At 38.7% G+C, this 16522-nt stretch overlaps 1 protein-coding gene across 5 annotated transcripts in view; it reads left to right on the top strand.

Moving 5' to 3' along the window:
- CTNND2 (catenin delta 2) overlaps window positions 1-16522 on the top strand; it is a 635183-nt gene that overhangs the window by 325267 nt on the left and 293394 nt on the right. For all 5 annotated transcript variants that reach the window (XM_058042059.1, XM_058042075.1, XM_058042094.1 and 2 more), the window contains 2 exons: window positions 7861-7895; window positions 8389-8505. In XM_058042059.1, the coding sequence (XP_057898042.1) occupies window positions 7861-7895; window positions 8389-8505 (152 nt within the window). The remainder of the gene's footprint in view (window positions 1-7860; window positions 7896-8388; window positions 8506-16522) is intronic.

Here is a 16522-nt window from a genome sequence, read left to right on the forward strand (position 1 = left end):
TTTATGGGTACTGATAGGCTGTGGTGTGATTTAGACACCAGACTGCTCTGTTGCCTTAGGGCAGAGATGATTCTCTCTATCCACTATTGATTTCTCTAATTTGCCATTTCTGGTTCTATTTTAGATGCTTGTTGAGTTTGGATCAGATCCAAATACCACCACTGGGACTGAATGAATATCACAGTATGCTGCTGTCTAAACTGCTCTGCTGTGTAGAAGGGGCAAAATTTAAATTTTAACATGGCTGACCAGTGAGCTCATTGCTGACTGAGGAGGTGAAGGAGAGAAGGAAGAGCTGAGCTCTTCCCCCTGGGATCCAGAGACAGAGCACACGCGGGAGCAGTTCAAAGCTGTGTGGGGAGATGCTCAGACTGGGCATGAAGAAGCATTTCTTTACCAAGAGAGTGGTCAAACACTGGAGCAGGCTCCTAGAGAGGTGCTTGAGGCCCCAGACCTGTCAGTGTAAGAAGCTTTTGGACAATGACCTTAATAATCTGCTGTATGAGCATCAGTTGGCCCTGGAGTGGTTAGGTATTTGGAGTCAATGGTCATTGTAGATCCCTTGCAATTGTGAAATATTCTAATTCTATTCTCTTCTAAATGTGTTCCTGTGTAGCTATGTTCAGTTTGGGAAATGAGCTCTTTCCTCAAATAAAAATAGGTTTGAAGCAAACCAGAAGAACTAACATTATTAGCAGAAATCCAGCCTTGAGCTAATTCCTTCTTATTGTGAACCATTATCCTTTTTCTTAATTAATTAATAATGGGAAATTACAAAATTAAGTAATTTGGTTTGATTTTGGCTTCTCTAAATAAGAACAGAAGAGTGGCTGTATTGATTCAAAACCGGGGTCTATGCAGCCCAGTATCCTGGCTGGAATGCTTAAGGGCATGAAAGGGACATCGGGGAAGAGTGACAACAGGGCAATCACATGGTGCTTGTTTCCCTAATGTTGTAACGTGTCCAAGTTTAAAGTTAAATAAATACACCAAGTACCTATTGCCCTCTGAATTCTTTTCCTTAGAACAGCCGAGCTTTCAAGGCTTCCACTCTGAAGGAATTCTCTGTGTTCACTGTCATGCCGGGTCTGTCTGCAGAACTGAAGCTAAAGGAAACTGGCTGGTTGCAAGTGAAGTAGCAAGTGTTCTCTCCCTAGGTGACCAAGTTAATTCAAAACTGAAGGAAATGGGTTTTGGGGGTTTGGTCTGTGTGAAATTAATTCAGTTACAAAATAAAATTTACTATCATTGATGCTCTTGTAGACCATTTCAGGAGTGGTGGTCAAAAACTACAGGGAAACAGGCTATATTTGACATTGTCCATTAAATAACAGCCTCTGGCACGTCTTTGCAAGCCCTTTAGCAGGGCACTGTGTGGAATGTCAGGCTGCTGCTGCCTTTCCATGCCTGCTGTGTACTTGAACAGTGTTCTTAGTGGTGTAGCACCTGAATTTTAAATCACTTTTAAATAAGAAGAAACAGAACACTTTTATTAAGCACAATCAGCATAAGGAAATTGAATATAAATCGGACCAAAGCAGTTTAAAAATTGTTTTTAAAGGAAAATAATGTAAATTTCTGCAGGTATTAAATGTAGAGGAAAGCATTGATTCTTGAGACCTGTTTAGAAATCTGGCTGCAAATATTTCCCTGTATCATTGGAAAGAAGTACAAAACTTTCATAGCACAGCCACAAAGTTGTGCTATTGATTTCATAAAACCTAGGGAATAACAATCATTTTTCTGTGAAAAAAAATTAGACAGTTTTCTTTCCCTGCAGGAACTTGAAGTGAGGCTATTCTAATAAAGGTGGGAATTAACCACCTGAATGGTTTCCTGGCATCTGCAGCTAAGAACTTTGTCATCATTCTAAAAATCAGTTTGAAATTTCCAAGGTATAAGACAGCAGCCATCAGTAAAATATGTGTGGGTTTGTGGGGGTATTGTTTATTTATTTTGGTTTGTTGGACTGGGTTGTATTTTTTTTTTTTCATTTTCCAGGATCATTGTAGGGAATTGGATGAAGTTTGTTGGAACATGAAAAAGAAGGACTTCTTGGTAGGGCAGCCGAGTTGATACCACAGCTGACTAATAGAGTGCTATTCAATATTTGAGAGAGCCTACAGTGTCACATTTATAGAGGTGAAGGGAGTGCCTACCAATGTCATAGATTTTGATGTTATTTTAAATTGGCCTCAAAACCCAAAAGTTGCTCTTGAGGATTTTTTTTTATTATGGCAATTTATTGAAGGGTTGGTACTTTTTTGCAGGGTTATTTAATGTAAAATTTATTCTTAGGCTGTTTGGTTTTTTTCCCCACCAGATAGTTGATGCTAAAAGTTGTTTACTATTTTGCAGTTAACCTGAAATGTACTGATGATTTAAAATTTGCTTCTCCTTTGCTTTAGATGGAATATTAGTTTTTCAGCCTCCTTGCTTTTTGTGAAATGCTTCTGGATCTTTTTTCTTCCACCTTCCACAACAAAAAAAATTTTAAAATCAATGAGACAATATCTGCCTGTAATTATATACACAATGGTTGTGTAGCTTCATTGTAGAAATAATTTAAAAGACCATGTGCTGATACAACTCCTTGTAAAATGCTTTCATAGCTTTTCTACAATAGTGTTATATATAATTTCATTAATTGTTTTAGATATAATTTCATTAATTGTTTTAGAAAACAAGAAAAATATTTTGGTGTAGCAGATAGCTATAGCAGTTTTTCAAAAAATGAGTGACAACTGTAAACTGAATGACTTCCCACAAAGGAGAGGCACACAAACATTTCTTGGGTAATTAGAGAATACAGAAGTGTGAATTTGTCCTGGCAGCCTGTATGCAGGCTCAGTGATAAAGCAAGGAGTGTGCCAGGAACAGTGAATGAAGGAAGACCCACCTCCCTTCCCAACAAGAAGTGAGTTTCTCTGCTGTGGTGTTCTCCTGGGGGGCAGCAAGGCAGTGAATGCCCATAACTGCTGTGGCCTGCTGTGCGTGTGCACTGCTGTGTTTTGGTGCATGTGGGAAGAACAATGAATTTCTGCAGGCTGCCTAGTAAATAACATTGCTGGAGAAGGCTGTGCAGGGCAGTGGAGCTCCTTCTTGCACGGCAAGGTTCTGATCCTATCAAGGCATTCCTCTGAAGTGGGCCTGGTCTCACATTAGGCCATGTAATGTCTCAAACTAAACCCAAGTGATGCTGCAAGTACTGCTGTGGCCAGGTAGTGTGCAAAATGTGCCTGTGGCCTGGGGTTTGGTGTAACTTACCCTTGCCTACCATTGTCCCTGCTGCCAGTGCCACAGGCACACGTCCACCTTCCAGGAGTTCAGCTGTGTCCAAGGTGCCCTTGCTGCTTCCCAGCACCTGCTTTGGAAGGGAATCTTTGGGTGTTTGTACAGGCCCTAACAGCAACACAGTCTGAGGGTGTCCCAGGCAGCTTTCCTTCTGCCAAAATACTCAGTAGACTTCCCCTCCTCTAGGTTACCTCCCTTGAGGACTTTGGTTGCTTTTATAGAAATATGGTGAATGTTGTCCAGGAAAGTGTTATTTTGGCGTCATGTGGAGCATTCACTGCTACACCACCAAAACTGCTTTTGACTCCTGTAAATTGCTGGGGGAGGCATTTGATGGTCTTCTGTAACTCACCTTGCTGTGCAGGTGCTGGCTGATCTTATCATGGTGGATTCCTATTAAGTCCATCATGAAGGGACATGCACTTCGACTTGAGGCACAGGAAAAAATGAAGGCTCCCTAAGGCCTGGTTTGTTGCTTGTTTGTGGACAAACTGTAGGTCAGTCTGGGAATTTTCTGTTTGTGCCTGAAAAGGATAAACTTGATGTACAGAGCTGCTGGTAATAGTCAGACATCCTCAGCTGGCTGTAGAAAATCTGTGTTTTTGCAATGTTCTGTGCTGCTGCTGTTCCCTGGCTGTGCAGAGGCAGGTAGACCTCCCCAGGTGATGCTCCCCAAAACGAGCTCCCTGTAGCGTGCTGTGCTCATTTGCCTTTTGCCCTCCCCACATTCAAGGGCACACACAGAGGGTTCTCACTGCTTTGGTGCTTTTATGCCATTTGTGCAGAAATGGGAACGTGTGAGTTCAGCTGGAATCAAGATGACTCTTCTGTGGATATTTACTTTCCTCATTCTTGCCTAGGGAGGTAAAAAAAAATTCACTGGAATATCTCCTTTCCTAGGTGGTTATTAAAGGTAAAGCTTTAAGCACAATGCAGTGCATCTTTACAGAAGATAGGTTCATTAGCTTAAACATTAACATCAAGAACTAATCATATAAAAATATTCTTCTTAGTGTTTTGCTAATTTGTTTGGGTTTTAGCATTATCTTCTCATTCTTAAGTTATTCAGCTTCCTTGCAATTTTCCTTCAATACATGGAGTTTTCCAAAGGCAATATAAGCATAGAAGAATCAAGTTTTGCATAGATGAATAATGATGGAGGATTCTTTCTATAAGTCAGGTAGAATTAATTAGAACAGTAGTACCTAGAACATTGGAAGTATAAGCAGGATGCAGTGACTACCAAAAATAAAAGAAGAATAAATAAATTACAATTATTCTTCTGAGTTTGGGTTAAGGGATGTAGTAGTTCTACCTGCTTGAGTTCTCAGGTCAGCCGTTTTTTATGCTAGGATTTTCTAATGCTATACCAATGTAGTTCTAGTCAAAATCCCTCCCTCAAACTCTTAAGGTGGGCTCAGGTTACTAGCTCAGAACAGCTTGATAGAGAATTTTATTGCTCATCTATCTCAGACAAAGATCCTAACATTTGCAAACTTACATAATGAGGCATAGGAATATTCAGAAAAGTGGTTGCTAATGCATTTTTTTCTTTATTAAAAAATACGAAGCAAAAATACTTCTTGCTGAACATGCTGAAAAAATTCATTAGGACAATACTTCTTATTAATTATTGTTTTTTTTGTTGTTAATTGTTAATTATTGTTTTTTTGTCTTTTCATGTATTTGATGTAACTGTACAGTCAATTGTACTGATCTCTTGTGTAATGGGAAACACCTGAAAGCAAAGGACAGAAAAGTGTGCCCTTTAATTCACTCAAGCAGATTTGGCACAGTTGTGACACAGCCTAAAGGCTTCCTGCACAAACAAGTCAGGTTGCTTCAGTCAGGAATCTTTTTCAGGCCAAAAGCAGGGGAAGCTCAGTTAAAAAAAGAGAAAAAGGAAAAATAAAGAGTATTTAGATTAAAACTATGGCAAATTCTAATAAAGTTTTCTAGTGAAACCCTTTCAATTTTTGTTTGCAAGGCTCTGGCATTGCATTGCAACCAAGAAATGGCAGCTTCAATGTCCAACTATATTGGATTGTTAAAACGCCAGAGAACATGAATTTAATTAAGGAAAACAGCACTCTTTCCATACCAGAATATACTGATATTTTTGTAGGAGCAAATACAACTTTAATAGAGAATCACAGAATCTTTTATGTTGGAAAAGACCTTTGTGACCATCGAGTCCAAGCATTAACCCAGCACTGCCAAGCCCACCACTAAACCATGTCCCCAGGTGTCACATCTACACACGTTTTAAATACCTCCAGGGACGGGGACTCACCACTGGCCTGCTCAGCCTGGGTCATGTTCCACATGCTGAATAAGAAGGTAGCATTGGGATAAAAATTCTGATGGTGGTTCTGCCATCGTGACTCTAAAAGCTACATTATTTATTGAAAGACCATTACAGTACTGGTGAGGAGAAGCATGACTAAAATTGGAAATGTCAAAATGTGGTGAAAATTCATTGTGATCCTGAGATTAATATGGATACTGCACAGTGTTTCTGTGGAAGTCAGACAAGTGGTATTGGGGATTACTATGAATCAACCATAAGTGATTCATTGAACATAATGACCTTTGTTAAATTTTGTACAAGTTTGCTACTTGAAATGGGCTAAGCTGGAATTCCTGTAAGTGGTAATTCACTCTTTATGCATGACTTGATTTTCTTTTCTAACTTATTTGGATGAGGTGGCATAGGCTTTTACATCATGATGTTCTTGCCAGCAACATCTAGTAATTCATTCTGCCAGCAAGAATGCCACCTGAGATATTACTTTTTTTCTGGCTGGTGAGGTGATATCTATCACAAAGAAGTCTGGATACTGAAAGAGGGACTTTGGAGTGGAAAGTAGTACATTACTTATTATGGATTGTGCTAATTACAGAAGGGAAGATTGCTCTCAAGTCCCAGTGTGTCAGATGAAGCTGCAGTTATTTAGTACATCTGAAAATCAGACAAAAGGAATGTAAAATTGGGAAAAGTGTTATTTCAAAAAAAGTCACTGTCCCTAGTCACGACTAGGACTTCATTTCAAAGGTAATTTAAATTAAAGTAATTTCATCCAGTTCAGTACTTTGCAGTTATTATTGTTTATCTGAGGACTCTGGCAGCACTTATTTTCAATATTGTTAATTTCAGTGGACTTGAATGCAAGAATTTTAGTTCACTATCTCATCCAAGGACTGGCTTCTTAATCTATAACATCTCACTACTGTGAATCAAGATAAACCACAGACCATCGATATTAGGAAGTTTATGATGATGTATAGATTTGAACTGGCCATGTTAACATTTATGATGCCAGGTAGAAATTAAAAGTTCTTTTAGAACTATTTTTATGTAAATTAGACAATATTTTGTTTTTAACACTATCAAATCTGGTAAATAATTTGCACAAGTTCTTTACTGTAAAAATAAACTTCCACAAGGAAGCATTTAATTTCATTTACATTACTATTGTTCAGAACTTAGATAGTAGGAGGTATACTGATATATATTTATAAGTGATCCAGCATCTGCTGGGAAAAGGGAAAACAATTGGAGATTTAAATCCTTTTATTAATCCAAAAGAGCATTTAGTCTCAACATCATAAAATAAATGAAAAAATAAATATAATTGTTGGAAAAGTTAAAATCATTTCAGTGTTTGTTTTTTTCTTTTTTTTTAACTTATGGATGCAACAGATAATGTTGTTCTCCCCTGTAAGTATCTTACAAAAATGTACACAAAAATCATTCAGTCATGGATGTAATAATCAGTTCATTGTTATCAAAAGAATGGGTAGCACTGAGTAACTTCAATCCTTTTTGGATTCTTGTCCTGTGAGAAAGACCTATATTGAAGCATAAACAGAACATGCCTTGGAGGAAAGTGTAGTCATTTCCTAATTGAATGTACAATTTATTTTATAATTCATTTGAATGTATCTTTCATTTTATTGGAAAAAAACTCCCTACCTAACCCATCCTCTGGTGTGCATGCTCATTATTTTAAAATTAAGACCTTCTGTTGCTTAAGTGCTTGTACATAGAAGCACAAACATATCTAAATTTACTCTCCTGTGTAGGCCAATTGAATTAACTTGGCTGCACATTTGAATAATATAAAAATGCACATAATGATCAGTAGAACCAGGACTCATAATTTCTTTCAGAAATCACATGTAACTGTTCATTTAAAAAAGCAATTTATAATTTTCTTGATAAACATGGAGAATCAGACAAATGGAAGGATCCAAAAAAGTTGAAGAATGCTAATTTTTTTTTTAAATAGTGTAGTTTGTGTATCAAGACCAAGAGGCCAATTTCTATATGCATGATTGAAATTACTTCATAAAGAAACAAGGATGCTTCCCTCCAGCTGAGTGAATGATGTACAAGTCATTAATTAAAAATATATATAATTATGTATTCTAAATAGGTTTTTTATTCTTAAGTGTGTTCTTCTCTTAAATCAGTTCCTTCAGAATAGATTTATATCTGAATATTCATGGCACACTACCAAACAATTTAATTAAAAATTACCACGTTTTTCTTTCTCTTTCCAGTTCAACAGAAGAGCAGTTTCACTGGCAAACACAAGGTAATGTACCTATCTACACCTATGTATTACTTACATTCTCTCCCAGAGAGATCATTTTTACCTAAAAAAGATGGAGAGGAAAATCACATTGATGTGTGTGGAGGTTTTTGTTGGGGGTTTTTTGTGTTTTTACTAATTGCTAGTGCGTGAAAACTGTACTTAAAAAGTGACAAGATTTGGCAAAAGTTTTTAGGATTGACAAAAAGTACACCGAAACTAAGTAGAGTTTTGAGAAGGGGCACTGCTAAATGTGTCTCTGGCTTTTTTTACTACTAGAACTAAATATTCTCATTTTGCTTTTATTAATCCAAGGCCACGCTTTCAAAGGATGGCACAATTTTCAGTATGGCCAGTGTCCTGGGAATGTGTGGCCTCCATCCCTTCATCAGCTGTGAATGCTTAGTCACAAAAAACTGGTTTTAGCTTTTGTCTTGTATATGGCTTTACCTTTTTGGCCTTCTTTTACATTTTTATGTTGTTAATTTCATTACAGATGGTCAGAAGGATATAGAAGATGAACTCACCACTGGTCTGGAGCTGGTGGACTCCTGTATTAGATCGCTGCAGGAATCAGGGATACTTGATCCACAGGATTATGCAGCCAGTGAAAGTAAGTTGCTAGAAATATATTTTCTAGAACTCAAAAATTTCTTGCTTTAAAACTGAACTGAATGCATGTGTTTAAGTGCTGCTAGTTTTTTGGGGCAAAAACAAGCACATGAAATATATTTTAAGGAAAATATTTTCTAATTGCAATGTTGCTGTACTATACTATAAGGTCATGTTACAAAACTTCAGCATCGCCACCATAAAAACATAAAACAGCCATAAAAACAACATTCAAACAGCAATTTTTCACTATCCAAAGGTAATAAAATGAAACATACTGGGTGGCTGTGAGGAAGTCTGATGTCTGATTGTAACCACTTGGCCAGCTAGCTGGTAACTCCTTTCAACTAAAATTTTCTTGTGGACACAGAGACAGAAATAAGTGAACTTAAGGATGATGCACAGAACAGCAGCTGGAGCAAAAAAGTGAAGTCTTGTCTCCAAGGCTGGCTCACTGGTCACTTACCAGCCATTCAGTGAGTGGATGGATTGCTGGAACCAGCCACTGGGGAAGGGAATCAAGGCTCCACAACAGCAAAAGTGATCAAGGGACATGCCACTCAGTGTGTTTGTTGAGCAGATGTCTACCAAGAGTTGTGCTCATGAGTCACACCAAGACTGTTTTCCAGCATGTTAACTGGTCTGTTATCAGATGTAGCAGTAGATGATGGAAAAGCAGGTTAATTCCCTAGATTCCTTTCTTTTTTCTCAGGCTCCTATCTCATATTCTGTCCCCATCTGCCACAATATAAACCCACATTCACTTCTCTGCAGTTCCTGACACTGGCTTTGCTTTTTTTTAGTATTTCTCTGCGTCTCATTCCCTCTTTCTCAGTTGATCCCTGCTACCCAGTACCTTCTGACTGAGTCACATCTTTGGAGGTGGCTGCCCAAATTCAGCTTTCTTGATATCAAAAGGGAAAATCTCCCCTGCATCTGATGAAGTTGATGAACTGTGACAACCACCTTCTTCAAAGTATCTCTAGCAATGACAAGTCATCACCTGCAATATGGTCATCAGGTGACAGAAGGAAGACATTGCACATTGGATACAGAATTTTATTTTTCCAGAACACTTTTCATTATTTTAAAACAAGGTTTGCTGTCAAATAAAGGCTGACAATCCTGGGACAGTAGAAAGTGTTTAATTTTTCATGTGCACAAGATTTCTGGGCCAACAGTGTCACTAACACTTTTGTTATGGTTTTGCTTAATCTGAGCACAGTCTGTATGATTGACATCTGTTAAAATGTTGCTTGATCTGATCAAAATGGGGAAAGTGATGAAACAATGCAAGCCCTTGTTTTTTTCTTCATTTGGGGGTGAGGAGAAACAAAACAGACTAGCATGATAAGGATTGCCTTCAAAATGTGATACTGTGATAAAAAAATGAAACTGGGTAGATGGCAATAGAGGAGATTGAGAGCAAAGTGGGGCCAACTTGTATGGAGAGCTGCCAAAAACTGGCTTAAGAGATGGAAACTAAGAAAAAAAATTTGGAGAAAGATGAAGATAGTACATGGAATGAAGTCTGTGTACGTGAAGAAAACTAATACTAAAGACATTTCTGAGGAGCATCACCATAAGCTAAAAGACAAATAGGAATGCAGGTAGATAGAAAAATAAAGAACATGGGCAAATGGAAAATGGCAATGGAGAAGAGGAACAATAGAGATGGATTTGTAGGGGATCATCAGGAGAGGAACTGAGGTTTGTTGAAGGAGGAGGTCCATACAGAATGTTGAAAGCAGAATTTGATTGGCTGGATGATTTGTTTGTGGAGCAAGAGCTAAGTGCAAAGAAAGGGGACAACAGGGTGATGAGAATGACAGCCCAGAAAAGGAAAAGTGCTATCATGGACAGGACAGTAGCTGTCCCTAAGAAACACAGGTTTGGAGAGAACAGGCAGGTGCATGTGCTCACAGGGAAGCAGGCTTCCCCACAGGGCTGCAAGCTTGATCTTCTATTGTCAGGAAATATTTATAAAGCCTTTTGTCACAGTGCCCTTATTCCTCTGCTCTGGGCTCAGCTTGTAATAAAACTAGATTTCTATTTGCCATTTATGGGTTTAATTAAGAATCAGATCTATATGCCAAAGCTAACAGTTGCAGCTCTGCTAATCACATATAAATATAATTAGGATGTCATATACTGGATTTTTTTTTCTGGTTTGGAGGTCTTTTTTGAATTTCGAGTAAAATGTTACGAACACTTTGGACAGGTAAAATGTTACTGTGTTTCAAAAGTCAAAAGTCAAGACTGTACAGCATAATTTGAATTCCTTATGAATTCATTAGAAAACAATTATTATCATGCCCTATTTTGTACATTTTCTGTCTATGCCTAATTTACCCCAAGCTGAGGCTCAAATTGCAACAGCACACTAGAGGGAAGAGTGCTTCTGACTTGTGTAACAACGAGTAGAACACACATACACAATGAAAACAAAAGTCTCATATTTACTTAATATTTTGTTGTGTCCCTCCTTTGTGCCCTAAAGCTTTCCTGTTATAGTTGTGAAATCATTCAAAGTATTTTCTGCTGATACTTAGTTTTAGGTGTTCCCAGTTAGGTGTGCTGAGAACAAACTGTTGTTACAGAACACTGTGGGAGCACAGTCTCAAATATTTGAAGCATGATACAAAAAGGAAGTTTAAAGCCCACTCTGTAATGTCTCAAACACAGTATTTGCATTTCCTAGACACTTCAGTTCTTAATCCCTTCAATTTTGAAATAGGAAATGAGATCTATATAAATGTCTCACTTTACAGATATTCCAAAAATCACCATTTGTGATGTATCTGAAATAAACATTGAGTGCTGTAGAATTATCCACCAGGATGCTATTGTTAGTTTTTTCTTTGTATTGAACGTTTTTCAGTGGAGACCTGATGTAGTGCATAAAAGCCACAGAACCATCTTGCATTGTGTGCACTGGCCATAAGGCATGGAAGGAGGGGAAGAGCGATGACTCAGAAAAGGAAACTTAGTCTGGCATTTTCTAACTTTTGAGCTCCCAATTTGACAATTTTACTTATGTTTACTTCTCTGCAGTTTGACTGCAAAACTGTATTTTAAGTAACAAGACTGACTCTGAGGAGAGCATTTCCTGCCTGCCATGCATTTGAAGCAGATTTTTTGAAATCATCATATGAAAGCCTGCCCAGTGATGTGACCACAGCTTCCTTTTCTGAACTGTGTGCATCTAGTCTAATGACTTAATCTATCAGTAGCCCTGCCTTTGGAGAGGATTAGTGTGTCTCTACTCAGGATCTTTACAATTTGGTTTCATGCACTCTGATTTTCTCAGACTTAATTGTAAAAAGTTGTCACATAGCAGTGAGCTGTTATAATACTCTAAATCCCAAACATCACTTCACATGTGCTATTTCTTTGGTAGCAAATAAAAGCTGTGAAAAAAAGGCTAATGGGACAAGTCACATGAAAGAGGCTTACACAGGAGGGGCTCTGGATTGCTAATAGAGATGCTCACTAATCATCTTTACTGAGTGTGAATCAGCAAATGTTAAAAACTTTAAGTTTTAACTTCTTTATTTGGTGAAATGAAAGCAGAGTGATCATTGCTTTTAAAGTAATTATTAGCAGACAGGCAGATTCATAACTGCTGCAAGCTCTCATACAAGCTTCCTGTGGTGGAGCTGACCCTGGACAAGGTTATATGCCACCAAGGAGAGCTCCTGCACTGTCCCCCACCTATTTCTTCTGTCCCAACTCAGTGTTAGTTGTCTTCCTCAAACCATGTGCTTCCAGCTACAACCGACAGACAAAAAGTCAGGAAACTTCCAGAATTATGCAAGAAGCTGCATCTGACTGGAGCCCTGAGCCTGCATCTCCATGGTCCAGTTCCCATACTGCAGTGATTTCTCATTGTCTCCGTGTAGCTCTAGATCTGTCAAGACTATGTCACTGCAGTTTACATCAAACATGTCATAGTTTTGTGACCTCAGAGGGGTGTTCAGCCTGTCCTGAGTGTTCCTGGGGATCATCAGCAGAACAGCAGTGGCCCACACATCCCCCCAGTCCCCGAGGGAGGGCACATACAGCTCCTGCTGGTGTCGGCAGACATCAGGTACAGAGGGTCCAGGGGTCACCCTGAGGGCACTCAATCCATCCTCCTCCCTGCTCCTCGTTGCTGAAACACCCAGCTTGCCTGGCTGCTCCTCTCTGAAAACATTTCTTCCTTCTGCCATTAGCTTTTTCTAACAGGAACTCCAAAGCAGTGCTTTTGCATAAATGAAGATAAGTAACTGCCACCCTAAATAGGGTCAGGGGAAAGACCAGATGTGTGAGAGCCAATGTAATCACATATAAGGTGCTGGAAATGAGTCATGGAAGAGGGATGGGAATGCACAGTAACTGCAGGACCTGAAGTCACTGGGTGAGGTAGCACGCAGAGGAACAAAATTTAGTTCAGAACAGAGTTATCTCATTAAGGATGTTTCAGGAGACACAGCAATACTGAACAGTGAATGTAGCTCAGGAAGGGTATTTTCATGGCAGAATGGTTTAATCTAGTGAGGAAAGGCATGTGAAAATAAATTTTGTGAGGGCTGAGTATGCACTGTGGAGACAAAAAGTTAATATTTCTGACTAGAAATCTTGGGAAAATGCAGGCTAAAAGAAGCAAGACATTATTTCCTCCCCTTCCCATCACTGCACCACTGTCTCAAAATCACACAACTACTTCAGATCCATTCCTTTTACTACCTTGTCAATGCATCTCCTTTTTTGGTTTTGTTTTGTTTTTTTTCCTTTATTCCACTCATTATGTGTAAGAACAATTGAAAAGGTGGAAAGCTGTATGGGAGGAAGGAGAGTAAACACATATATACAGCTGTCTGAGTTAAGAAGATTGGTTGCTGAGGACGTTTGTCATGAAGGTTTAATAAGGTTGCAGTGTGGCCTGCAGATGAGTGGGAAAGGTCCTGATGAGCTGCCTGAGGCCCCCAGATGTTCATACTCTGTGACAGAGAAACTGCAGTCCTCTAAGCAGTTGTTTAGACCAAACTGTCTTTTCCTGATGTTTGTAAATTTGCAGTTTACAGATGGGTAGTGTAAGGTAAAAGTGGAACAAGAAGAAAAGTTGGTTCTGTATTTCTTACCCTTCTATTAGTTTCTCTGTCCCCCTGTTCCTGTGGGTCACTAGCATGCCACATTAGAGGATTGATGTGACACTGTCATCAAAACAGTTTCTGAGAGAATTAGCTGAAGCTCACTGTGTCTTTACAGAATACACTGCATCCTTACAGTCTGCAGTGGTGGAGACAGGCAGTGGTTTTTCTTTCTGTTATGCCATTAGCAAAAGGAGGGGTAGCAGACTTCAAAGATTACTGAACAAATCCATTGGCACTTTCTTCCTAGCTTAAACCACAGGCTCAAATGTCTGCTAATACAGAAGTCTCTAATTTTAATTTATCTATTCTTAAATCTTCCACATTTCTTCCTTTGCTTCAGCCTCCACAAAATAACCATGGGACTGGTCTTTAAAGGATTATTGGTCAGATTTATGAAGCTTTTGGTGTTTATGTTTCTAAGTGAAACAGAATAATTTCATTATTTTTCACTTGCTTCATCACTTCATTTGGCAACCTTCCTTGTTTGCTCTCTAAATCAACAGTACAGACTGTAGGAACTGGGCTCTTGTTGAATGGATCAAAAAACTTCCTGGATAGTTCTCCTAATTGTCTTGATAATTTTTAAATGCTCATTTTTAATTTCAGTATTTAATTTTTTTTAGAACAAGCAGTTTCTATTAGGATTGCAGTGTTTCCCACACAACACTGCCAGTATTCCAAATGAATTTTTTTCCCCACATTTTATGGATACATAGTTTTATTTATGTCTGTGACCCTGTTGTCGTGGTGCTCAGGATTAATTGCAGAATTCAGAGCACTGATAAGGGAATAAATACAATGCAGATTTAATAATGCCATCTTCTTGGCTAAGGCCATTTCCTAATGCGCTTCACAGATGCTACATATTGACAGAAATGCAGGCAATTAAGTGTGTCCAAGTTCTTCTAGGGAAGAAAAAAATGGTTAACCACTCTGGTCTCAATCCCACAGTATATTAACTTTTTTTAGTAATTTTAAACTGTTTGCCCCAAATGTAACACAAACAGGTAGTAGTACCATTGAGATGCTGGGGTTTTTTCCCTCTGAAGAATGAATTGTGTTACAAGAGCATTTTACCACATGAAATTGCATACAGATCTTGCATTAGACAGATGTGGATTTCACTTAAAACCCCTGTCTAATTATGAGACTGAAAAGGTAGGCTAAACTCTTAATTTATTCTCTTAATTCACTTTTGTTTCAGCAATTTTTTGTAATAAGAGAGATCCTCCTTACCTAATGGAAAGCAGTTGTTCCAGCGTGAAAAAAGCACTCCTTGTTCAACCTGTATGATTTTCAGCTTTTATCAGCTGATTTTATTATAGATACTGAAAATGGATTGAAACAAAAAGGCACTATTTACACAATGAATGTGTAAAAGGATGTCTGTTTTCCATCCCATAGCTATTGCTTTGTGAAATTGCCACCTGTCAGATGGCTGGACATGCTCAATGAGATGAAATTTGGCAACAGTGCACATAACAGTTTTTGACAGATGAAGTTATTTCCATTTCATTATCTGCTCTGAGAGCCAGAGCTGTCCAGTTTAGTCATTCTTTGTGCACACAAAGGAGGTGTTCTTGTGGGATCTCCTGGTAAACATACACACTAATAGAATCATGTGCTCTTTGAGCATGTTTCCAAGCTGAAAAACCCCTAGGAAGTGTGCATGCCCCTCCTCCATTTCAGGATCAGAGTTTTAGGAGTAGAAGTGGCATAAGCGCCTAACACAGGCTACACTATCTTTCTGGCTGCTGCATTAATGCAAACCTGGCAGTGTCTGACTCAAGAGTTCATAGCTCCAGGTAAATCTCTCTGAGTATGAAGTCTGATGAAATTTTGATTTATTAGGGAAACTTCTGTCAGTCTTGTAATATATTTAGGGTAAATATTTATGGTTGGACATTTTGTATGCCTCTCTTTACTCAGTTCATCTCTTCTAAAACAAGACTTTGGCCAATCTTTCCTTCAAATCTTCAGGGTTTTAAAGTCATTTTTGACCAATTTGTAATGGAGTAAATCACTGAAAGGGGAACACCATTTTTCAAAGGATGGTTTTACAGTTGTTCATTGTGTGTTCTCACAGAGAAAGTTTTAAAGGAATCGTCTCAACTGTGAGTCAAATTCAGTCTTTTGAAGTAGTTGTTAAATATGTATATTTGTTAGAAATGGGGATAAGATGTTGTTGCCTTTACCCATCTCCCCTTTTTGGCCCTAGTCACCCTAAGTGTGAGCATGAATTAACTATTAAGTCATTTAAAATTGTAATAGCCACTGGCTGATCACAAACAGAGCCCTGCTTTCCAGGGGCAATCCTCAGCAGGAGATGAATGTCTTTACCAAATATCTGACAATGAAAAGCTCCTGTAGATTCACTGCTACACCCCACTAAGACATTAGGATTTGATGAAATGAAGTTGGCTCTAGTGCTGCTGAGAGCAGCTCTTACATCTCAGCAGCAGTGTTTACAGCCAGTGCTGCCTCAGGAAATGCTCCATCAGCACTGAGCATCCTTAGCTTGGACTCCATTGAATATTTTCATTCTCTGTCACAGGCAGAGCTCAAAGACATTGAGAATAGCCCCAGAAGAAGAGATGTAGCTCAAACACTGCCATGCAGTACTCCATCACCTCTGCTCTTCTGGGTATCAGGATGGTATAACAGGTATAACAATTTTGTGACTGACATATCACATCCTGGTAAATTCATGCCAGTGTTCTTACTTTAAATGCAGGAATGAAGTTTTCCTTTTAGGCTGCTTCCCTTATGCAGGCAGGAGAGCAGTCTTAGGAGCAGAGTCACAGAATAGGCTTTCACCACCAGGATTCCTGACAGACTTTGGTATCTACTTCAGGATGGACTCAGGTCCAGCTACTCTTTGGT

The sequence above is a fragment of the Melospiza georgiana genome, chromosome 1 (genome assembly GCF_028018845.1).
Source record: "Melospiza georgiana isolate bMelGeo1 chromosome 1, bMelGeo1.pri, whole genome shotgun sequence".
In the NCBI taxonomy this organism is placed as follows: domain Eukaryota; kingdom Metazoa; phylum Chordata; class Aves; order Passeriformes; family Passerellidae; genus Melospiza; species Melospiza georgiana.